At 40.4% G+C, this 25,780-nt stretch overlaps 1 protein-coding gene across 1 annotated transcript in view; it reads left to right on the forward strand.

Annotated features, from left to right (window-relative positions):
- Positions 1-21,500, forward strand: part of LOC100956088 (NXPE family member 2) — a 23,302-nt gene extending 1,802 nt beyond the window's left edge. Inside the window, exons 3-6 of the mRNA XM_012808157.2 lie at positions 12,949-13,682; positions 18,028-18,089; positions 20,383-20,598; positions 20,965-21,500. Coding sequence (XP_012663611.2) covers positions 12,949-13,682; positions 18,028-18,089; positions 20,383-20,598; positions 20,965-21,500 — 1,548 coding nt within the window. The remainder of the gene's footprint in view (positions 1-12,948; positions 13,683-18,027; positions 18,090-20,382; positions 20,599-20,964) is intronic.
- Positions 21,501-25,780: the final 4,280 nt, after the last annotated feature.

Genomic DNA, 25,780 nt, shown 5'->3' on the forward strand with positions numbered 1-25,780 from the left:
GGACTTGCAGCCTTCTCTGCACTGCTCACCATCACACCGCCAAAGTCTCTCCCCCCTTGGCCTCCGAGACGCTCAACAAATCCAATTTCTCTTTCAGTCATCTGCCTTCCTCAGAGGGGTTTTCTTACTCTCTGAGAAGTTCCGTTAGCGTTTTTTGGTTCTTCCCTTTCTGAAGTCTCTCTTCACTGACCTTGCTCCCAGCTTCCCTTCCTCCCAACCAGGTAGTACAAAAATAATCTTTTGAAAATTCGGCTTGCGTTATCATCTGGCCCTAATCCCAGACTTTTACTGAACGGGCATTCACCTATAACTGGCACAAAGAACAAATTCCCTACTTTAGCCATTAGTGGCCCTTTCAAATTTGAACCCAAATAGCTTAAAAGCGTCTCTCTCACCTTTTTCTAATGTAGTCCTATTTCCAAGCTTCCAATGAAAAACATCGCAAGCCTAGAAAATTCAGACCAGGGGTCCTCAAAGTTTTCAAACAGGGGGCCAGTTCACTGTCCCTCAGACCACTGGAGGGCTGGACTGCGGGCCCTGGGACGAGTTGGCTGCTAAGCAGGACAGGCAGCGGTGGCAAAAACACCTGGCTGGCCAGATAAATGTCCTAGGCAGGCTGCATGTGGCCCGCGGGCTGTAGTTTGAGGACGCCTGATTCAGTAATAGGAAGTGGTAAAGGAGCTCTCAGGCCACAGCTCAGAGGTTTCTTATTCTGGGTCCTCTCTGTAAATAGATGTCCTCTAGATTTCTCTTTTTGTGCCTCTTCCCTTCTAGGCGTTTAATTTTTAATTTATGTGCTCAGGTCCCATGCACTACCAATAGTAGGGTTTCTTAAAGTGAGGTCTGGGGTCTTCTGTTTTGGAACACCTGTGTGTGTAAAACGCGGACCCCTGAGCTCTACTCCAGAACTGCTATAATCTCTGAGGTTGAGCCCAAGAGTATGAAGTATTAATGAAGGCCCCAGCTTTCTTAATGGAAATTTTATTTTACTTTTTTACCCGACAGGTGAGCGCTTACTACACCTCCCACCCCCTTCCTCTCCCACCCTTCCTGAATTTAAATGTGTTTTTGTTGCAAGTGAGCCTGTAGCTGTTCATTTTAATACTGAGTACACTGGATGCTTGCTTTTCTAATTCTTGTGATACTTGACTTAGGAGGACGTTCTCCAAATCCTTCTAGGGTAAACACAAAAGATGCGAAGTCTTCGTCTTTCTTTACGGCCCCAACTGATTCTCATGCATGCCAAAGTTTGAGAATCCCTGCCTACATGCTTCCAGAGATGAAATCTCTTCCCAGCCCCACTTGCATGTGTGCTGTTTATTCAACAGCTCCATCTAAGTCTTCCATTAGCCCTACCAAGGCAGAGAAATGCACACTGAATGCACCATCTCTCTCACCACCAAGCTGTGGCAAAAACAAAACAAAACATATAGAATCAAATGGAAACAAATGCCCTCTGTCTCATCTCACTGATCATAACTGTTTTGACAGCCCATGGAGTCTGTCCAGCCAAAATGCTCCACGAGCTATCAGCTACTGAGTGGTATACAGCCTGCTTCCTAAATATCTCTCAAATCTATCCTTTCCTCTCCATCCCCTCGTCTTTCTCTAGTCTAGTCCTTCGTGATTTCTTATCACTTTAGGGGCTGAATTGGTCTTCATTTTCCTACCTCCAGCCTCCGAGGGCTCTTAGCATTCATTCAACACACATTTGATGAGTATAATTGTGTGTCCGCTACTGGCCTAAGGGATGCAGGAATACAAGACATCCTCTTTGGGTTCAAGAATCGGAAATTATATTTCTAAATGAAAATGTGAATACAGTACCCTAACTACCTTCAGTGGCTCCTCATGTGGCACGGCACTGGCCAGACTCTTTGGCACAGAGTTTCATTCAGGCTTTTTTAAGTAAAGGGCAGAGAAACCCACTGACACTGGCTCAGGACACTCGCTGTGGCTGATTCCTCAGTCTGCTCTTACTCCAGGTTTTCACGTAGCTAACTCTGCGACTTCCTTCAAGTCTTTGCTCTGATGTCATCTTCTTCATTAATACGAGAAACGGCTTCACCCCCACCTCTTAGGGCTCCCCTTTCTCTGTTTGGCTTCTTTATTTGCAATAGTACTTTTCACTTTCTGAAATACTGCATAATTACTTTTTTTATTATGCTCACTTGACCTGGTACAAAGGAACCTCCATGAGGGAGAAGATCTTTGCATGTATTTATTTGTTGGCATATCCCGAGTGCCCAGAAAAGTGGTACATAGTACGTGTTTAATCCGTAAGTAATAAATAACTAAATAAATCTGATCTGAGTGAGAGGTAAGGGCGACCTGAAATAAGTTACCAACAATGAGGATGGAGAAAAGTTAATAAATTTGTTAATTTAATAATTTTAATTGACAGCATTAGTGACTGACTCTGGTAAATAACGAGACGGGATTAGGCAGGAATTATATCCCAGGTTTGTATAACTGCATGGCTGGTGAGGCCCTTCACTTTTGAACAGACTAGGAGAAATAATTTTGGAGCACAAAAGATAAATTTAGGTGTGAACAGTCCAGGTTTGAGGTTTTTTAGGTTAAACAAGTGGAGATGCTGCTTCAGCAGACTGTTGAATATACAGATAGAAAGCTTGGAAAGCCTTGGTTTAGAAAAACAGATTTAGGAAACATCAAAATATAAATGGCAGCTGAAGTCATTGGCGTCTGTGACTTTTCTTGGGTGAGCTGTAGAGTAAGAGGAAAAAGTTGCTTATGATGTAAACTTGGGGGTCAAAATAAGCTCTGGGGAGAGAAGTAAGTGGCAGAAGAGGAAGCACACACAAGGTGGAAGAGGGTGTAAGCTCCTTAACTGGTGGGGACGGGGACCAGCAAAACTTAGAATAATCATTACAGGGACTAGGAAGCGCAAAACTTTCCCTCTTTAAATACAGAAGATACTTGAGTACCTTTAAATTTGTCTGGAGAAAGGCTGAGAGCAGCAAGTAGGAAGTAGGAAAGAAAAGGTTCGATGACATTGAAGCTGGCAGGGTGATAGGAAATGGAATTGCCATGGGACTGTTCTTACCCATCTTGGAAGTGGAGAAGGTTCTAGAACACAGAGATCCGGGTGTTGGAGGTACTGTCTGTGTGCATATTGAGATCGACCTGGAGGATATCAGGACATCTGGTAATAAAGAGACTAGAAGCCAAGTTCTTCAAAATCTTCAGTAAATGAATGAAAGAAAGCGATGGGTAAAAAAAGAGAGAAAAGAGGCAGATCACAGAGTAACTGGCAATTGTGCATTATCAGTGGTCAGGCTTATCATGAGGAACAAAAGCTATCAGTGTCTTCCGAAAAAAATCCCTTAATGGTTATCAATTTTTGAATGTATATGTATTTGAGTGTGTGTGTGTGTGTGTGTGTGTGTGTCTAAAACCCTTGCCTTAGTCCATTTGGGCTGTTGTAAAGAATACCATTGACTGGGTGGCTAATTTTTCTAGTTTTAATAGAGGGATAGGATTGCACTTTTGCTTAGGCTGGTCTGGAACTGAACTCCTGAGCTCAAGGGATCCTCTAGCCTCGGCCTCCCAGAGTGCTAGCCTTATAGGTGTGAGCCACTGTGCCCAGCCTGGGGCCTCTTTTCTAAGGGTACTAATCCCATTCATGAGGGCTCCATTCCCATGACTTGGTATCTCACTGTTCTGGAGACTAGAAAGTATAAGATTTCATGTCTGGTGAGGCCTGCTTCCTGGTTTACAGATGGCTGGTTGTTTACTAACCATTCATACAGTAGAAGGGGTAAGGGAGCTAGCACTCTGGGGCGTCTTTCTTTTCTTCCTTCCTTTCTTCCTTTCTTCCTTCCCTCCTTCCTCCCTTCCCTTCCCTTTCCTCCCTTCCCTTCCCTTCCCTTCCCTTCCCTTTTCTTCCTCCCTCTCTCCCTTCCTTTCTTTTCTTTCTTTCCCCTCTCTCTATTTTTGCTTTTGAGGCAGAGTCTTACTCTGTTGTCTCAGGCTAGTGTGGGTGGAGTCAGCCTAGCTCATGGCAACTTCAAACTCCTGGGTTTAAGTTATCCTTCTGTTGCTGGAACACAGAGTCCATCTGCCTGTCACCTAAGACTATCAATGGAGAAGTGGTTAAGAGATCAATAATTCCACTTTTATTTACAGAAAAGCCAGAAATCCCAGAGAACAGCGAAGATATCGCCTCAGAGAGTTGTTCTGCCCTCTTCAATCTTTTTGTTATTTTTATACCCACATGGTGGTAGCATACATTAGCAGTGTTATTAATCAGTATACGACACATTAAACATATCCCCTTCCCTTTATAGATTACAAAGTCAAAATATTTCTTGCTTTCAAGGTGGCTATATCTTCAAAGTATTTTCAGTTAGACTAAATTTGCATCCAGTGAACACTTCACTGGGTGCACAGAATGCCCTGGGGCCTTGCCCAGTACCATGGAGTCCAGTTCTCCAATTTATCTCTGACACTAGGGCTTGGAAGTGAATCAACAGTCTGGAATCAACAGATGTCCGCAGGTAGGCTTGTCCAGCCTTGTTAGGGCCTGACCTGCAGTGCCCTGCATGAAATGGCTGTTCAGGTCAACAGTGGGTACTAACACTCCTGCCTCAGCTTCCCGAGTTGCTGGGGCTACAGGTGCCCACCACAATACCTGGCTGATTTGTCTATTTTTAATAGAGGGATAGGATCATGCTTTTGCTTAGGCTGGTCTGGAACTGAACTCCTGAGTTCAAGGGATCTGCCTGCCTCAGCTTCCCAGCGTGCTAGCATTACAGGTGTAAGCCACTGTGCCTGGCCTGGGGCCTCTTTTCTAGGGCACTAATCCCATTCATGAGGGTTCCATTCCCATGACTTGATCACCTCCCATAAGGGCCCATCTCCTAATGCCATCACCTTTGGAGGTTAGGTTTCAATATATGAATTTGGGGGAGGGGACCCAAAAGTTTATAGCAACATTAGAGATTAAGTTTCAACATGAGTTTCAGAGAGGTGCAAATATTCAGCCTATAGCAATCTATATATGTGGGTGTGCATGGAACAGGTTCTTAAATAAAGAGGCAACTGGGCCTCATGTGAAATTGAGTATTAATTGCTGATCCTGGCCTTGCTATTGCTATTTTAAAGAGACTTCTCCCTTCTATGCCTAATTTTAAGGGTCTAGTACGAAACTCTGTTTTTTTCTTACTATATTTATAGCTCATATACGTATTATTCCATTACATGATATGCTTGAGATGATAAAATCATAGAAATGGAGAACAGAGAGGGAAGCAGGTGTGCCTACAAAAGGCCAACACAAACAAAATGGTCTGTATCTTGACTAGATCAGCCTTACTATGCTGGTTGTGATATTTTACTGCAGGTTTTCAAGATGTCACCTTTGGGAAAACTGGGTCAATGGTACAATGAGATTTCTCCATTGTTTTTGACAACTGCATGTGAATCTACAATTATCTCAAAATAAAAAGTTTGATTTTTTTCCTCTTCATTGTACTTGCGTTGAAGGTTAAAGGCCTTGCTATACACAGACTCTTACCCAAACCATCTTTCCCTTAACAAGGTAGGACCCAATGTAATGCTTCGTTTACCTTGGCTGGCTTTGTTCAGAGAATCCAACCAGATCTCAAGTGCCACAGGAGATCTAGGAGAGCTTATTAGGGTTCTTTCTCAGGCTGGGAATCTTTCTTCCTTTCTCATATTTGTGGCTGGAGTACCAGAAGTAATCCAAAGGATGGGAGGGGGCTAGGGAGATTGTAGAGAAGATGAAACTCGAAACAGTTATCCCATAAAGTGGTGGATGAACACCTGTGCTCAACTCTTGAGTTTAGCATGTGACCGTCTTACCCTAACAGCATGCCGAATGCTATGAGAATTTAACTACAGGTTGGACCATCGCTCAGGCCCCAGACTGGACACTGGATGTCACCTATGGAACAGATTCAAATAGTACAGCAAAGCCCTTGGGAACTGAATACATCTGTAGCCAGAGCCCACAGAAGGCGGGGTGGAACTTGTGGACTTAACATAACTAGATCAAAAATCCCTGTTTACAAAAATAAAATCAACATTATTCATAGGGGTTAAACAAGACCCAGAAGCTTATGACATAATTTTTTTTTTTTTTTTGAGGCAGAGTATCACTCTGTTGCCCAGGTTAGAGTGCCATGGTCTCATCTTAGCTCACATCAACCTCAAACTCCTGGGCTCAGGTGATCCTCCTGCCTCAACCTCCTGAGTAGCTGGGACCACAGGCTCCTGACACAACGCTTGGCTAACTTTTTTATTTTTTAGTAGAGAAGGGGTCTCGCTTTTCCTCAGACTGGTCTTAAACCCCTGAGCTCAAGAGATCCTCCTCTTGGCCTCTGAGAGTGCTGGGATTATAGGCGCGAGCCACCGTGCCTGCCTTCGTAACATAATGTTTAAAATATCCAGAGTGTGTCCTAGGATGAAGGATTGGGAAAACTGTGACTTGAAAGGGAATAGAAAACAGAAAATAGTCACCTAAGCTGAGATAACACAGGTGTTAGAATTATCAAAGAATTTAAGACAGCTGTTATAACTATGTTTTCTATGGCTGCTATTACAAGTTACCACAAATTTAGTGGTTTAAACAATAAGAGTTCATTATCTGGAGGTCAAATTACAGAATGGATCTCACTGGGCTAAAATCAAGGTGTTAGCAGAGCTGCATTCCCTTCTGGAAGTTCTAGGGGAGAATCTGCTTTCTGGCCATTTGAAGCTTCTAGAAGCTGTCTACTTTCTCTGGCTTCTCTATCTTTAAAGCCAGCAACATTGGGCTGAGTCCTCACACTGCCATCTATGTGGTTCCTTCCCTTCTGCTTTGGTCTTTTACTTCTGAGGACTCCAGTGATTAGGTTTGGCTCACCTGGATAATTTAGGGTGCTCGTCGCAACTGAAGGTCAGCTGATGAGCAAGCGTAATTCTACCTTCAATCTTAATTCCCCTTTGTCCATGTAACTTAGCATATTTGTAGGTTTTGGGGAAGAGGACACAAATATCTTACCCTCGTTTCTCAATAGTTAATGTTTGCCCACCCCTCTGGCTTCTATCATAATTTTTCTCTTTGTCTTTGGTGTTCTGCAACTTGAATATAAGAAGCCAAAGTGCATTTTTTTTTTTGCAGATTATTTTTTTGGCCGGGGCTGGGTTTGAACCTGCCACCTCTGGCATATGGGACTGTAGCCCTACTCTTTTGAGCCACAGGTGCCGCCCCACCTAAGTGCATTTTTTTGGTATTTCTGCTGCTTGATTCTCTCTGAGTTTCCTAGATCTATGTCTTGGTGTCTGGTATTAGTTTTGGAAAATATTTGGCCCCTATTACTTCAAATATTTATTCAATTTCTTTGTCTTTATTCTCCCTGTGACATTCCCATTGTCTATGTTTATACCTTCTGTGCTTGTTCTACAGTTCTTAGAAATTCTGCTCTTTTTTCATTCTTTTCCTCTTCTGTTTAGTTTGAGAAGTTTTTATTGACGTATCTTCAAGCTCTCCTATTTCTTCTTGCATTTTGGTCTACTAATGAGTTCATCAGAGGCCTTCTTCACTTCTGTTGCTGTGTTTTTAGATTTCTAACATTTCCTTCTGATTCTTTCTTAGAGTTTCTGTATCTCTACTTACATTACTCATCTGTTCTTTTCTGCTGCTCACATTTTCGTTAGAGCCCTTAGTATATTAGCCAGAGTGATATTAAATTACTGGCTTGATAATTAGGTGTTCCTACCTGAACTGCTAACTGCCTGAATGGGACCTATAGTTGTCACACTATATCTTCAGGTTACATGCTCCAAGATCCTTAGTGGACTCCCCAAAGTGCAGATAGTACTAAACCCTATCTGATGTGTATACTGTGTTTTTCTTATACTTATATATCTATGATAATGTTTAATTTATAAATTAGGCACAGTAAGAGATTAACAACAATAAACGAATAATAAAATACAATAATTATAACCATATACTGTAATATAAGTTATGTGAATGTGGATTTTCTCTCTCTCTCTGTCTCACAATATCTCACTGTACTGTATCCATCTATTTTGGGACCAGCTGACCACGGGTAAATGAAATCACATAAGGGGAGACAACTACAGTTAGAAAAAGTCTTTGCAGACGTAAGTTAAGGATTTTGATGGGAGATCATCCTGGATTAGAGAGGACCCCAATTTCAATGACAAGGGTCCTTTTAAGAGAGGAAAAAAAGACACACAGAGGGGAAGGTGATATGCAGACGGCAGCAGAGATTGAAGTGATGTACTTGTAAGCCGAGGAACACCAAGGATGACTGACAACTACCCTAAGTTAGGAGAGGCACAGACTAGATTGTATCTCAAACCCTCCATAAGGTTAATCACACTTTGCTTTCAGACCTCTGGCCTCCCAAACCATGAGAGAATAAATTCACATTGCTTTTCTTTCTTTCTTCTTTCTTGAGACAGAGCCTCACGCTGTTGAAATTTACATTGGTTTAAGCCATCAACTTTGTAGTTATTTGTTGTAGTAGCCCTGTGAAATGAATATAGTCAGCAGAAATATAGAACTAGAGAACGCAATCAACGAAATCTGATTGACATTCATAAAACACTTTCATCCAGCAGTAGTGAAATACGTGTATTCTTTTCCAGTGTGTAGGAAACCTTCAGCAAGATAGAACATATCCAGGGTCATGAAACAAATTCTAAAACAACGGAAATCATACAGCGTATGTTCTTTTACCACCTAAAATGAAACTGGGAATAACAGAAAAATAATACGTATATTTTTAAGCATTGAGAAATTAAACGGTACATTCTACATAATTTATGGATCAAAGAGGAAGTCCTGAGGAATATTAAAAAACAACGTGAGCAGGCTGGAAATTAACCTAATTTCTACTGGATTAACTTAACTTTTGTTCTAAAGAACTAGAAGCAAGCAGGGAGCAAGAATTATAACAAATATTAGAGGAGAAATCATTAACATCAGACAGAGAAATACAATAGGGAAAACCAATAGAACTAAAAACTGGTTCTCAAAATGTTTAATAAAATCGATAAAATTTCAGCCAAATCAATGAAGAAAAGACAAAAATAACCAATACCAGGAATGAAAGTGAGGTTATTACGACAGAACTCATAAATACTTACAGGTAATAAGGGAATACAGTAGAGAACTCTACACATACAAATTTGACAACTTAGATCCAATTGATGAATTCCTTGAAAGCCACTAACTACTATACAATTCATCCAAGAATAAATAGATAATTTGATTAGTCTTAAGCCAATTAAATAGATTGAATTTATTGTTAGAACTCTTCTGAAAAAGAAATCTCCAGGCCCAGACCGTTTATGGAAAATTATATTAAGCATTGCAGTGCTTAGTTGTAATCAATGGAGGCAGAAATGAGGAAACCAAGATGCCTGATTCTCCTTAAGAGTTGGTTTTTCATAGGTTCTTCAAGGCTCATCAACATGGATGAGCCTGGAGGACACACTGAGCAAAGGGAGCCAAGCCCAGAAAGACCCACACCGACTGCATGACCTCATTTATATGTGGAATCTAAAATGTGAACTTGTACAAGCAGAGGAGAGTGGTTTTACCAGCAGCTGCAGGTGTAGTAGGGGATACTATGGAATGGCATTGCTCAAAGGGTACAACATTATAGTTAGACAAGATAGATAAATTCTAGAGACCGCTTGTACATTAATAAGAATGCATTGTATATGTGAAAATGGTAAGAGATTTTAAATGCTCTCATAAAAAATTATGTGTGGTGATGGGTTAATTAGCTTTATTTCACTATTCCTTTAACGTAAACATAGATCAAGATATCGCACTGCACACCATCAATACAGACAATTTTTATTCATCAATTAATAAACAAATACATTCTTTTAACCAAACATTTTTGTTACTCCAAACTGAAGCTCTAACCATTAAATAATGATTGTCCATTCCCTGCTCCTTGTGAAGCCATGTTTGACTGTCCTCCAGGCCTTTTGTTACAATCTCTTTTATGTACCTATGACGTTCTACTTGCATGTCTATTAAATTTTTCACTTTTTGCATAATAAGTTCACAGGTTTGTTCCTCTCTCTAAACTGGACTTTGGGGGAATGTAATCACATCAGCTGCAAATAGTATTTGTGTGTTTCTTAGTTCATTAAATTATTATTACTAAGATCAGTAAAGAGAGCACAGAATATCTTTATTTGTTATACTAGCTAGTAGTAGGGTAGAATTTTGTAACCACTTCCCTGAATCTAGATAGGCAAAAGATTAAAATATTGACAAATCCAATCATAAAAAATACTGAAAAAATTAGAATTGAGTATTTTAAAAATGAAAGTGTGGAGAACAGGTTAAAAGCATGGAATTAAATTACAAAGGATTTTTTCGGTACTTTTCCTCTAAAGGCTGAACTATTAAATACTTCTAAAAATGTCAAGCAATGAAGTGGCAAAAATATTTTCTGAAAAATTGAGAGAGTAAATGTTAAGATGGTTGTTCAATGAAGAACTGATGGAACTGAGAAATAAAAAAAAAAAACATTAAAATCCAAATAAAACACTAGAAATAGTTTAGAAGAGAAAAATACATCAGTAACACAAGTATTTGAGGGAAAATAAAGCTGGAACCCACGGATATTAAAATAAATGTAGTTTAAAATGATGGTAAGCCTCCATTTTCACCAAATGATTGGCACATAGTTTTAATGACAGTATTTTTAAAACTTAACCAAAAATATTTAAATGGATGCATTTTTTAAGAGAGATTCAGTCGAGTGAAGTATCAGAGGACAATTCCTTTCTCTAGGTGAGCATGAAGGTATCCAAAGTCCTTTCAGCAGGTGAATTTGGTATGAATCTTTGATTCAGGCAAAAATCTAATTGTTAGAATAAAATATACATGAGTTTGTGTGATTGTTTTGGCAAAATTAAATGTCTGATTCCAGAAAAATATTTGACAATACTTATGGCAGAGGAAGTAGTGTACTTGGACTTCAAGCCTTTCTGCCCAAATATGAAACAGCAGTTGACTATGAAAAACCCAAACACAGCAGTAGCCGAATAAACCAATGGACAAACAAGGGCAGATTTTCAACCCTGGATCCCCCCTTTAATACGCTATCATCTAGGTCCACTGACTGAACACACCTGCAAGGGCATCAGAGACTTCCCAGACCTGAATAGATTTTCAACTGGTAATGGCCTCTCTCAGCAGCATCCAACCGTTTTCCTCTGGTCTGGTGCACGTTGAAAGAGTAAGAGTTGTCTTAGGCCACACATTAAATACACAGACACTAACAAAAGCTGATCAGCAAAACAAAAGGTCTCTGTAAACTTTTTGTAATATCTGACATCACAGGTAAGCAAAAAAAAGTCCTCACAAAATCAGCATGCAGGCCCTGGTGGGTTGGACACCCCCGGGTGAAGACAAGAGCATTTGTTGTCCCTTAAGCCAATATTCCAATTAACTAAATCTTTCAGTACCCTAGTTAAGGAGCAGTATGCAAAACATTTTGTTTGCTGCAATGACCAGTGGGACAGAGTGGTAGGACATAAAAAAGGTGGTCTGCTGATGGCAATGTAAATCTCTCATCCTGTGGAGGTATTTGACAATCAAGACGAATATCTATGTTCTTTAACTGATTGATACTTAGTTTCATAATATCTGATCTGGTAATTCCATCCCTATGGATCTATCATAAAGAATTCATCCTATCTATGAAATGTTGCAAAATATTCAAATGTTATGCAAAATGCAAGCCTGAATGGATAGAACCCAATTGTGCAGTCTCATTGGCTGTGAAACCCTTGTTACATCCATCTTCTTTGGTGGAGTATTATGCAACCATTAAAAATAATGACCATGAAAATTATGTATCCACAGGAAAATTTTTTTTAGAGAGACAGAGTCTCACCTTATCACCCTCCGTAGAGTGCTGTGGTGTCACAGCTCAGAGCAACCTCCAACTCCTGGGCCTAGGTTAGCCTCCCACGTAGCTGGGACTACAGGCACCTGCCACAACGCCTGGCTATTCTTTGTTGCAGTTTGGCCAGGGCCAGGTTCAAACCCGCCACCCTCAGTACATGGGGCCAGCGCCCTACTCACTGAGCCACAGGCGCTGCCCTCCACAGGAAAAGGTTTATATTAACGGTATATGATATTAGCTGAAAAAGTATTAAAATTACACATTTAGGGTGGCACCTGTGGCTCAAAGGAGTAGGGTGCCAGCCCCATATACGGGAGGTGGCAGATTCAAGCCCAACTCCGGCAAAAAACTGCCAAAAAAAAAATTGCGCATTTAGTATGATGACAACTAGGTGAGATATATACAGGGAAAGAAAAAGAGTGACCATAAAAGATGAACATACCTTAAAGAAAGTAAAAACTCATATTTTTAAAAATTTGATTTTTTTCCCACATGGTCCATATAATCTGATTATATACAGGATTTTATAAAGAAAAGGTAAGTGAGAGAACAGCAAAGGGAAAAACTATACAATGTAAACATCAAATAATAAAAAGGATGGCCAATCATGGATACAGATTTTAAGAAAGGAAAAACTGTGTTAAAATTATAATACTCAAGTCACCTTTGATGTTTGCAGTTATAGGAGGTGCTCAAAGATAACTTGTGGTCATCTTGGTGTTTTCGGTGTATGTTACGTATTACAGTTCTTTTGGCACCTTCTGTGTATATTATATCTAGTTAATTGTTAAGCCAATGACTCCTAAAAGGAACCATGTGCTGGGCAGCAGCAGAAGTCACCCTCCATGGAAATCAACTTCCATGATTCCATAACAGAGAATGAGTTAGTTTTGATTTTTTATGTGTAGTTTACCACGCTGAGAGATATAAACAGAACCATAATAATTGATATTGAAAAGCAAGCCCTATTTTTGCTAATAGTATATTCTTTTCATCCTCAATGCCTCAGTTCTTGTTCAGCTTGAAAACCCATATTGCCTTGAATCAACGGAACATCTTCAAAAGTTTCTCATGTTCAGAAGCACCACAGAAAACACCTGTTTGGTCAACAGAGACTGAGCTGAGAATACAGGAAATCATGGCGAAACTAGACCAGCAGATCCCGCCCAGACCTTTCACTCATGTGAACACCACCACCAGTGCCTCACACAGCACAGCCACCATCCTCAACCCTCAACACACATACTGCATGGGGGACCAGCTGGACGTCCTGCTGGAGGCGAGGGACCACTTGGGGCACCGGAAACAATATGGTGGGGATTTCCTGAGGGCCAGGATGTCCTCCCCAGCCCTGGAGGCAGGCGCTGCAGGAAAGGTGACCGACTTCAACAATGGTAACTACCTTGTCACCTTCACTCTATTCTGGGAGGGCCAGGTCACCCTGTCTGTCCTGCTCATCCACCCCAGTGAGGGGGCATCGGCCCTCTGGAGGGCCAGGAACCGAGGCTATGATAGGGTTATTTTCAAAGGTAAATTTGTTAACGTCACCTCCCATGTCTTCACTGAATGTGGCCTGACCCCAATGTCAAGGGCAGAGCTCTGTGAATACCTGGACGCTAGAGACCAAGAAGCCTTCTACTGTGTGAAGCCTCCACACATGCCCTGTGAGGCCCTGACTCACATGTTCAGCAAGAATCGGAACATTTCTTATCTCACTGACCAGGAAAAAAGCCTTTTCCACAGGTAAGTACAGTTCTCAACACACTGAGAGGTGCCCCTATGGGCCTCCACTGCCCATCTCAATACTGAGAAAGACCTTCTCAGATGCCCTACTCAAGGTCAAGCGTGTGGTGTCTTCATGGGGCCCAAGTTTGCATTTCTCCTGAAAAGTTCAATAACAGAGGGCTGCACAGGTGGAACTCTACACTGTAGAGGCCTCTTCTTCTCCAGAATGCCGGGGATCGTCCTTTCCTGCAGGAAACCTTCCAAATCACTGGATGAAGTTTCCAGTCTTGTGTTTCCCTGTTGCTTTTTTGTTCTTCCTCAACGTTACACTTATTACACCATTAATGAGAGGGAGAGAGCCCTCTCCCTCTCATTCTCCTTCCCCTGCTAATTTATTTTCATGTCTTCTGCTAAATTGTAAGCTCCCCGAAACATTAGCCGTAACTATTTTCACCATTCATTCATTCAGTTTGTAAACAGTTAGCACCTTCTGTATTCAGCTCTGGGCATCGGGAATTGACATTCCAGCAGGAGAGACAGGCAAAAAGCAAATAAATAAATAGATTTCTCATAGAAAATCATCACAGGAAGGGATGCTTTTGTGATGGTTGATGTTATTTCAAAAGGATAGTTGGCTAAGGCCTATCTTGAGTAGCAACCTGAATGAAGGAGAATCAATCTGGGGGGAATACTCTTCTTGAGAGAGAAATTAGGACCTGAGGGAAGAGCAGGCTGGAGTGGGGAGCCCTGGGGCTGGGGTGCCGTGAGTGAGGGAGACGGCTGCTCAGGTGGGTCAGCAGGGCCTCCGAGGCCATCTGTGTATGACTGAGGCTGTTGAAGGTGACGTGTTTTTGGTCTCACGAGACTAGCACTGTGCCTGACCCCGAAAAGATTCTCAATAGCTGCTGAGTAAAAGAATAAGTAAACTACTATCTGGGCAAATCAAGTTAAGTGTACTTCTTTGCAGTAGGACTTTTCAGAAATTTAAATGTGTATCTCCTCAAGCAGGGACAGCGCATACAACATTTCCCAAACTTATGTGGCCACAGAACATTTCTTCTATGGATTATTTTAAGAGACTTTGGTTCCCTATTTTGGGAATGGCTACTAGAGAAAGGCCTTAGGTTTTCTAACATGTGCAGAAGAACAAAGTGCGTAACACAATGTCCTGGAAATTCAAGTTCAAATCCAACTTAAACATTGTGATGACACAGGGGGCTGGGCACACCTGACCCCACCTCTCTACAATGTTTCCCTTTCACCCCTCCCTCACTTTTACTCTGTTCATGTTCTCCTGATCAAGGTATGGAAAACCTCTTTATCTTATGGCTCAGCTAAAAAAAAAAAAAAAAGGTGGGCTTTTCAGATAAATTTTTATGAAAAAAACCAAAGGAATGTGATCACGAAGACATGGAGGTCTTTCTGTCTTGAAGGTCTCAGAACCATGTCTTAAGTCTAAGGGGATCCAGGTGTGTGTGGCCTGTGTGGCCCAATTCTGTGTTCCCTGCTGGCTGTGTCTGGCTGTCTCTTGAGGGGGGTCCTTGTAGCAGCCTGAGTTGGAGCAACCGTGCTTGCATAGGCTGTTGGCTATGCCTCGGGAAAGTCAACGTCTCTGGTCCAGGAGACCTGCAAATGTTTTGGGTCCTAGTTATGCGTCTCATGGAGGTTGTGCTCATGACAATAACTGCGAAATTAACCTGGTTTATTTCCCAATAGACACATTTCCTTCCCAGATCTCCTGCTCTTCTCTTCTCAAGTTCTCAAGTTTTTTCCCTCGCTGTGTGGAAGCAGAGATTTCCGTCTCATCACAGGTGATTTAGCTCATGTGCGAGGAGTCGTCGACTTCACGGGGAATTCCACATTCAAGAACCCTCATATGGATAGTCTATTGCTAAGCTCTAGGGTCCCCTCTTTGGCCCAAACCTAGTTCTAAGACATCTTTTCTCCCCTTAGTGCAGGGACTAAGCCTGTCTCTCTTTTATTTGTGACTTAGTCCAGCAGACTGTTCAACAACACAGGTTTGAACTGTGCGTGTCTGCTTATCTTGGGTATTTTCAACCAAATATAGTATTCACGCCATGCACAACCTGCATATGTGGAGGGATGCCTTTCTATGAACTTGGGTTCCATACGATCTGCTGAAGGACTTGAATATGAGCCAACTTTAGTACACACAGTGGGGAGCCTGGGACCAATCCCCCAGGTATGCTGAGTGCCAGCTATAAACATATATTTTCCCACTAGGGTTTTCTGTCCTGCAGCTGCCTTCAGAATCAGAGATATTACCTCCTTAGTTACTCATATCTTCAAAGTTAAAAAAAAAGTGCTTTTCGGCTCAGCACCTGTAGCTCAGTGGCTAGGGCTCCAGTCACATACGCTGGAGCTGGCAGGTTCAAGTCTGGCCCGGACCTGCCAAACAATGACAACTACAACCAAAAAATAGCTGGGTGTTGTAGCAGGTGCCTGTAGTCCCAGCTACTTGGGAGGCTGAGGCAAAAGAATCACTTAACCCCAAGAGTTTGAGGTTGCTGTGAGCTGTGGTGCCACGGCCCTCTACGAGGGCGACATACTGAGACTCTGTCTCAAAAAAGAAAAAAAAAGTACTTTTCTTTTTAATTTGCTTTATGGGTAGACATGATGGAAAAATAAACAAGGTGTCACCGCATGAGAGGACTTCATATATGCAAAGCAGTAGTTCACAGTCCTATGGTGACCTGACCATACCCCCTTCCTAAAAGTGTAATGCACACATGGACAATTACAAAAACAAGAAACATTAAAACAAATGCTTTCCCACCATGGGCACGTGTTTTTTTGGTTTTTTTTTTTTTTTTTTTTTGGCAGTTTTTGGCGGGGGCTGGGTTTGAACTCACCACCTCTGGCATAGGAGGCCGGTGCCCTACTCCTTTGAGCCACAGGCGCTGCCCATGAGCACATGTTTTTAATACTTAATGTACCATCCAAGTTTGCCTTTTGGTAACAAAATGTGCAGCGTAGCCAGGTCTTGGCCATTTTTTTTATCCTCCACTTTACCAGTGATAGGTCTGGGAGAATAGATGTTCAAATTTCTCCCTGAGACAAATTTTAATCTTGTGCCACAGATAGGTCTGATGAGATCCTTAGTAATAATAATTGCAACGAATTTTTGAGCACCTACTATGTGTTGGGCCTTACCCTAGCTGCCTTCCTTATATTACGCCATTGTTCCTCAGTAAAACACTCTGCTTATTTTACAGACGAGGCCATTTAAGCACAGGCATATCAAGTAGGTCGGCCAAAGTCATATACCTAGTGAGTTGCAGAGTCGGAATTAGAGTCCTAAGTGACCTCATTCTCAACCTAAAAACTTCTTCCCTGGCATTCAGGCGATACTTCTCAGTCTTAGAAAAGACTTCATTTGTCCCTCCTGGAGGTTTCTGGGGGTCCTACCTTTCCCCAACTTGGTTTCCTTCTGATGGATTGAATTTGATTTGACCAGATATAACCATCAGCTTAATTGTATCCATCCTAGTACTGCTACCTTATGGGGAGGCTTACCGTGCTAGGCCTTTAGAATAGTATAGTGAATATAGTTGGCCTGATTCCTATTTAGCTATTTATGGAAGATAGATACCTGGGGACTTGTGGAGGTGGGGATTTAAGAAGATGAAGCTGGGAAGGGAGACACTCTCAGGAGCTTTGTATGCTGGTTAGGGAGCTTGGTTCTCCTCCTGCAGGTTGATGAGGGAAAGTCATGGAAAGATTCTGCATTTGGGGAATAAACAGGCAGTGTGGAGGTTGGTCCCAGTGAGCTGGGATAAAACAAAGGGGCAGAAAAATAATATTATAATAATCTAGGGCAGGGTTCTCACAATGTCCCTGGGTCATTAGCTTTAGTTTTGTCCGAAAGCTTGTTAGAAATCTAAGTTCTTGAGTTGAGCCTTGTTCCAGAACTATTGAATCAGAAATTCCGGGAGTGAAGCTTTGTTACCAGTACTCCAGGTAATGTGGATGCACGCTCCAGTTTGAGAAGTTCTGGCCTAGGAGAAGATTGATGACAGCCTGAACTACTGCAGGGGTGAATGTGAAGAGATTGATTTGTGACAGAGGACAATTTGCTCAGTAAAATTAAAGGATAGATTTGATTGATTTGACATGAAGGGTAAATGGCTTTCTTTGGATCTCAAGATGTCCAACCGGGGGAAGAGTTTTCCAGACTCCCAACTTGTTTGCATCCCCAGAACATCTTACATTATACATGTGTGCAATTCATGAAAAAAAGTATTTGCAGAGAGTTAAGAGTGGTTCAGTCTATGTAAACCAGTGATTCCCACTTTACAATATGGTCAGATATTAAGTTAATCTGTTTTCCCATTTCTTGAAGGTCCAACATGGGGGTTGAAATGTTGAAGAACTTTACCACCATCAAGGTCTTACCGTGTAACAGTAAGTCAAGTGTGCTGTTGCCTGCCGTGATCACCATTTGTCCATTTAGAGAACATTCTTACTGTAAGAGATATTTATTCTACATTGACCATTTTAAACTCTCATTTGGGGGGACAAATGATGTCAACCACCTTGAATTTTAAAGAACAGATGTTATTCTTGGAAATTATTTTCATATCAGCTTAAACCAGTTTTCATCCTGAGTCAGATAAAGCAGCTTAGAGAAGCCATCGATTTCAGCTGCTCCTTCTGAAAAGGTACAGGCTGTTTGTATCTAAACTTGAACTTTATTTCCCCCAGAACCAACCTTTGGTTCTCACGAGAGCTATGTGAGAATATCTCCGGTAAGCTATACAGATTCAAAGTTAGGAGATTTCTTTATCTCGCTTAAAGTTCGATAAATTAGCAATTTCTGTGGCTTTTTTTCTTTGGTTTCATCATGGGAACTTCAGCGGTCAACATGGAGCCATTTCATTCATAAAAGTGACATGTTTGCTACACTAGAATTAAAGTGAATGACTTGAATTTAATTTAAGCAAATGACTCCCATTAAAACGATCAATGAGACACACATTTACCCACTGCCCCCTTTTCATGAATTCACCAAATGTTTACTGGGGACCGACCTGTATGCAGAGAACTTTGCTAACCCCTGTGGAAAACCAAGATACAAATAAATCATGAACTCAGACACAGTCTGTGAAAAATACAGGTCTTTTCTCTGCTGGAGCAACCACCATCTGTGCCCACTGTTACACAGAAGAAAGTTTTTAGACTTTCTTTTTTTTGAGACAGAGTCTCAAGCTGTCGCCCAGGGTAGAGCACTGTGGCATCATAGCTCACAGCAACCTCCAACTCTTGGGCTCAAGCAATCTTCTTGCCTTTGTTTTTGTCTATTTTTAAAAGAGACAGGGATCTCGCTTTTGCTCAGGCTGGTCTCGAACTTGTGAGCTCAAGCAATCTACCCGCCTCGGCCTCCCAGAGTGCTAGGATTACAGGTATGAGCCACCGCGCCTGGCCAGTTTTTATACTTTTGAGGCAACTTGAGTCCTTCTAACACCTCTTTTGTGGCCCTTTTGCCTGGACAGTAATTGCTAGTAAATCAGGTAGTTTCTTAGAAGATAGTGGAAGACTATTACATTTGGAACCACTTACAAATCTGGTGTAAAGCAATATGGATAAAGGCTAAGTTCTAACTTATGCCGCAAAACCCAACAGGGCAGGTGAATGATAAAACAGATGTGCTTTTCAAGTGAATATGAAAGGGGCCTCAGAATCTTTCTTAGGGCAAAGTTAGATATGAATCAATAAATACAGTGGTGTGTCCAGAGCAAGAGGTCATGAGTCTACTATTTTTAGGGTTTTTTTGGTTTGTTTTTGCACTAGTGAGTCCACACTCAGCTCAAGATATAACAATTATTTAAAAGTTTTTTTTTTTTTATTTAATGAACAAGAGCAAGTGATTTGTTACACACAAAATAAATGTGTGATACTTGTTTCTTAAACATGTTCAAGTGCCTTAAGTATTCTAAAGAAGGGGAGATTTACAGTTGGGCAAGGCTGGTGTCATTTGTGCAATATTCAGCTGGGTCACCAAGCCCTGCTATTTCTTTTTTTTTTTTTAATTATTATTATTTTTTATTGTTTTGGATTCATTGAGGGTACAAAGAATTAGATTACACTAATTGCATTTGTTAGATAAAGTCCCCCTTATAATTGTGTCCCATGCACCGTGACCTCCCCAACCCCCACCCTCTTCCTCCTCTCCCCACTTGCTCATTCCCCTACCCCCCACCCTCCCACTTATATTAGCTCATCTACTGCCTTCATACCAGAATACAGTACATTGGATTCTTGCTTCTCCATTCTTGTGATGCTTTATTAAGAAGAATGTGTTCGGCTTCCATCCAGGTTAATACAAAAGAGGTAAAGTCTCCCTCTTTTTTAGTGGCTGAATTGTACTGCATGGTATACGTATACCTCAGCTTGTTAATCCATTCCTGTGCTGGGGCCTTTAGGCTGTTTCCACATTATGCAGGTCCTGCTATTTCAAAGCCAGACATTCTCTGGTGTGTTTGGCTAGCAAGATGGGGCCCGGGGAGACATTGTGATTGCAAAATTCACCCTTTCAACATGAACTTGTTAAATATCTGTAGAAGACAGGAGGGCAGAAATGGAGACAAGGAAAAGGGTTGGGATGGGGAAGATGATCAGGAGGGCAAAAATGAGGAAAGATTTTCTGAAATAATTTGTGGTAACAAACATTACTTGCTGTGGGAATTTTTATTGCCAGGGCATGAGAACATTAAACAGAAATGTCAGATTGGAATGAAGACACCTTTTCCCAGTGGTTATACTTTGAACAGAAGGTGGATTTCAGCATTTTGCAAACAGAACAAGTTCAATGCAATGAAATATATCAATGACTGCTTGAAAGGGAAACTTATTTACCTCATGGGAGATTCAACACTACGTCAGTGGATTTATTACTTTAAAAAAGTTGTGGAAAGTATGTAATTTTTTTTTTTATTTTGAAATTATATTTCCCTTTTGAAGATCTTAAAATAGAACAAGTATTCTTCAGTTTCTTTTTCTAGTGTTTGTTTTGTCATTTTTAATTTGCCAAACTTTTGGCTTTTCATAAAAAGTTAAATGTTATTTTTGTTCATTCACGGACCTCAACATTTTTCTTTCTCTTCTTGTATTCTGATAAGACATTCAAAATGTTAAGATTTCAATGTCTCTGGTACAATATGTAGGTGACCGTAATCTGGTTAGACGTGACCTTGGCTAGAATTTTACACATGTTGTATGCATTTGAAAATTGTATCATTTTCTTTTCTGTTAAAAGATTTATTGATTTGTTTTCCATCAGCCTTAAAATTTTTTGACCGTCATGGAACTGGGTACTTTAGAACACATGTTCTTCTGGATGTTGAAAGAAATATTTTGATTCAGTGGAAGAAACATGGTCAACCATTTGTTACCAAAAGGCTGTTCTCGGTGAAAGATGAAAACTATATCTCACGGGAAATTGACCGGGTAGCAGGAGACAATAATACGACCATTGTCATTACTCTTGGCCAGCACTTCAGACCCTTTCCTGTCAACATTTTCATCCGTAGGGTCATCAATATTCAAAAAGCCATTGACCGGCTATTCTTGAGAAGTCCAGAGACCAAGGTGATACTTAAAACAGAAAACATCAGGGAGATTCCTCAAAATGCAGAGATGTTCAGTGACTTTCATGGCTATATTCAGAATCTTATTATGAGGGACATTTTCACGGATCTCAACGTGGGTATCATTGATGCCTGGGACATGACAATTGCATATTGTGCTAATAACGTCCATCCGCCCTATTATGTGATTGAAAATCAGGTTGGCATGTTCTTAAACTACCTTTGCTAGAGGAAAAAAAAAATACAGTAAAATCACACTCTTTCAAATGTACTGCAAGGATAGTTTAATGCAGTCCAAGATTGGAAAAAAACAAATGAAAAAAATTATTGTAGCCAAATATATGTATCATAAAATGTAGCATTGAAATCATTTTTGAATAGCAATCGTCATCACCACCCATTTCCAGAACTCTTTCAACCTCCCAACCAGAAACTCTGTACTATTAAATAATAACTCCTTGTTTTCTCCTGTCCCTCTACCCCTGTCCCCTGGCAACCACCATCATACTTTTTATCTGTAAATTGGACCCTTCTAGGTAGTTCATATAAGTTGAATGTTACAGTATTTGTGTCTGGTTTCTTTCATTTAACACAATGTCTTTATGGTTCATCCATGTATCATGTATCAGAATTTCTTTCCTTTTTAAGACTGAATAATATTCCTTTGTATGTATAGACCACATTTTGTTCATGTGTTTATCTTTTGATGGACATTTGGGTTATTTCTTGCTATGAAGAACATACCAAATTAAAAGATGTGTCTCCAGCGCTGACCACAGTAACTGCATACCCAATGAGCACCACCCATAATTTAATTTGAAGAGATGTACAGCCCAGAAATATATAGATGAGGTGATTTAAGTTTAAAGAAAATGCGATTTATTAGAGAAAACTGAGTAGGATCAGAATAGCAGTCTTCTTGCCTAGGTAAATTGTTTGGAATTTAGTAACCAGTTGTTCTCTAGATTCCAGTAAGAGTTATGGATCCCAGTCCCAAACCCTCAAGGCCATTGAGAGAAACCAACTTGGTATTGTGTCAATGTACAGATCCTAAAAGCCTGATTCCTGTTGACCCAAAAATAGGATGTGTGATCCTCTCCACGGGGCCTCAAATGCCTTTATAAACTTTGTCTATCAATCTTGTTCTCATTATAAAAGTGCACTTGTATGTTCTAGGTCTCAAGAGTGAGAATATTTTTTATCAAGGGTGAGTCCCCTGTGTGGACTGTGTTTCTTAGTGAGAGGAAATGAGATCGTAATACTGAAACGTCAGTACAAAGGCCAGGGCATACAGTTCAGGCCTAGACTTCTCCAAATAAGGGAGCCTTAGAAATTCCTTCCTTGTATTGAACTACTCCTTGGTTTTAGTTCTTCCTGTAAGAAACTTTCAAAATAAGTTTCATTATTTTTCCAACCATTGCACCATTAGTTGCACCATTAATTCCAACCATCACACCATTATTGTTTACCCACCAAGGTCACCCCAAATTCTTTCATTCCAGCTCTGATGTGATACAGTTTCTAGTTTTCTTACTGCTACTCTCAAATGCACTAAAGTTTGCCTAAATCACTACCATATGCCTTTCACCCCATCTTTCACCTCAATGAATTGAATGCTCTCATTTAAATATGATCAGTCAGCCCAGGCTAAAGAAAGTCTATTATTTCTCTTGTTCTAGAGTTTCCCTTTACTATATTAGCAGCTATTAGTTTCATGTGGCTGTTTAATTTTAAATTAAATTAAATTAAAAATCAGTTCCTTGGTTGCACTAGTCACTTTTAGAGTGTACAATAACCACTAGTGGTATTGTACACCTACCACAAGACTTGCTGCTATTCTTCTCTAGAAAGTATTATGTTTTATGTGGTATTATATTTTTAAAAATAAGTCCAGTGGTATTTTATTAGTTTTCATTGCATGTAAAGAAACAAATCACCAAATGGTAGTAAGTGTCATATCTTTAACTTTCAAGCTATTTACATTTTTTTTTTTTTTTGAGACAGAGTCCCACTATGTCACTCTCACTATAGTTCTGTGGTATCACAGCTCACAGTAACCTCAAACTCTTGGGCTTAAGCCATTCTCTTGCCTCAGCTTCCCGAGTAGCTGGGACTACAGGCGCTCACTACAATGCCCAGGCTGGGCTCGAACCTGCCAGCTTTTTGGTGTATGTGGCTGGCGCCCTACTCACTGAGCTACAGGTGCCAAGCCTACTTTGTTCATTTTTTAAAAAAGAATCCTGATATCTGTTTTTACACCAGTTTTCCATGCAGTTTTGGCTATTACAGCCGATAGTTTGCTATAGTTTACTATAATTTAAAGTCAGGTAATGTGATACCTCTAGTTTTGTTCTTTTAGCTTAGGTTTACTTTGGCTATTTGAGCTTTTGGGGGGCAGGGGTAATTCCATATGAACTTTAGATTTTTTTCCTAATCTTATGAAAAATGACTTTGATATTTTCCTAGGAATTGCATTGAATCCATAGATTGTTTGGGGCAGTACGGTCACTTTCGTAATAATGATTCTTCCAGTCCATAAGCATGAAATGTGATCCCAATCATGTCATTTACAATTTTTTTCATCAATATTTTGTAGTGCTCCTTGTAGAGATATTTAATATCGGTGGTTAAATGTACTCCTAAGTATTTTCATTGTTTTTACAGTTACTGTACTGATATAAAAATAGACCTAAAGATCAGTGGAACAGAATAGAGAACCTCGATACAAAGCCATATACCTACAGAAAACTTGTCTTTGACAAAGCAGACAAAAACATATGCTGAGGGAAGGACACCCCATTCAAAAATTGTGCCAGGAAAATTGACAGCCATATGCAGAAAAATGAAATTGGATCTCTATTAATTACCATATACAAAAGTTAACTCAACGTGGATTAAAGACTCAAATGTAAGACCCAAACCATAAAAATTCTAGAAGAAAACCTAGGAAAAATTCTGCTGGATCCTGGTCTAGGCAAAAAAAAAAAAAAAAAAAAAAAAGACTAAGAGCTCAATGCAAATACAACAAAAACAGAAATAAACAAATTGACTTAAATTGAAAATCTACTGCAAAGAAAGGGAAATAATCAACTGAGCAAACAGCTAACATCAGAAGGGAGAAAGTCTTTATGGATTATACATAAAGGATTATTATAAAGGATTAATATCTAGAATCTGCAATGAATGCAAACAGATCAACAAGAAGAAAGATAGCCTCATTACAAAGTGGACAAATGACATGGACAAACATTCTTCTAAAGAAAGTATGAAAATGGCTAAGAAACATGGAAAAACACTTGATATCAGTAATTATCGAAGAAATGCAAATCAAAACCACAGTGAGATACTGCCTTTCCCCAGCTAGAATGGCCATTAATATAAAGTCAAGAAACAATGAATGTTGGCACAGGTGTGGCAAAAAGGGAGTGCTGATAGACCGCTGGTGGGAATGTAGCTTCGTACCACCTCTGCTCGCAGAAAACGGTATGGAACTTTCTTAGAGAACTAAGGGAGAGCTACCCTTCCATCCTGCAATCCCACCATGGTGAATACAAGTCATTAAATCAAAAAGATACTCGAACTCACCTGTTCCTTGCAGCACAATTCACAGTAGCAAAGATGGGAAATCAGCATGAGTGTTCATCACCCAGTGAGGAGATAAAAAATCATGTAAATACCATGGGTACTACTCAGCCTTAAAAAAGAATGACATAATGTCTTTTGCAGCTAATTGGATGGAACTGGAGGCTATTGTCCTAAGGCAAGTAACTCAGCAACAGGAAATAAAATACCACATGTTCTCACGTGTAAGTGGGAGCTGAGCTATGGGTAGGCAGGTAGTGCAGAGTGGAATAATTGTCACTGGAGACTCCAAAGGAGGCAGGGTGTGGGGTGAGCAATGAAAAATTACCTAGTGGGTACAAAGCACACTATTTAGGTGATGGATATACCAACAGCCCAAACTTCAGCACTATACAATATAATATATCCAGGTAGCAAAACGGCACCGGTACCTTCTACCTTCTATTGAAAAAAAAAAATTCTGGGGCAGTGCCTGTGGCTCAAAGGAGTAGGGAGCTGGCCCCATATGCTGAAGGTGGTGGGTTCAAACTCAGCCCTGGCCAAAAACTGAAAAAAAAAGAAAAGAAAAGAAAAAGAAAAAAAAAACTATCTGGAACAGGGTGGTGCCTGTGGCTCAAAGGAGTAGGGTGTTGGCCCCATATGCCGGAGGTGGCAGGTTCAAACCCAGCCCCAGCCAAAAACTGCAACAAACAAACAAAAAAACAAAACAAAACAAAACAAAAACCTGGAACCTGTATCTAAATAGCTCACAATGTTTTGACTTTGAAGTGGTAGCATCAGGTTATTATGAATACTATTATGACTACTGTTAACATAGACTATGTGAGTAAGCCATTCAAAACCACAGAAATGTTTCTTTACTAGTATCATAAAACCTCTTCCAAAATGCATCTATACGCACAATAGAATGAAGCAAGGCTAGAATCA

This window comes from Otolemur garnettii, unplaced genomic scaffold, assembly GCF_000181295.1.
Source record: "Otolemur garnettii isolate 467f Iridium unplaced genomic scaffold, OtoGar3 scaffold00086, whole genome shotgun sequence".
NCBI lineage: Eukaryota > Metazoa > Chordata > Mammalia > Primates > Galagidae > Otolemur > Otolemur garnettii.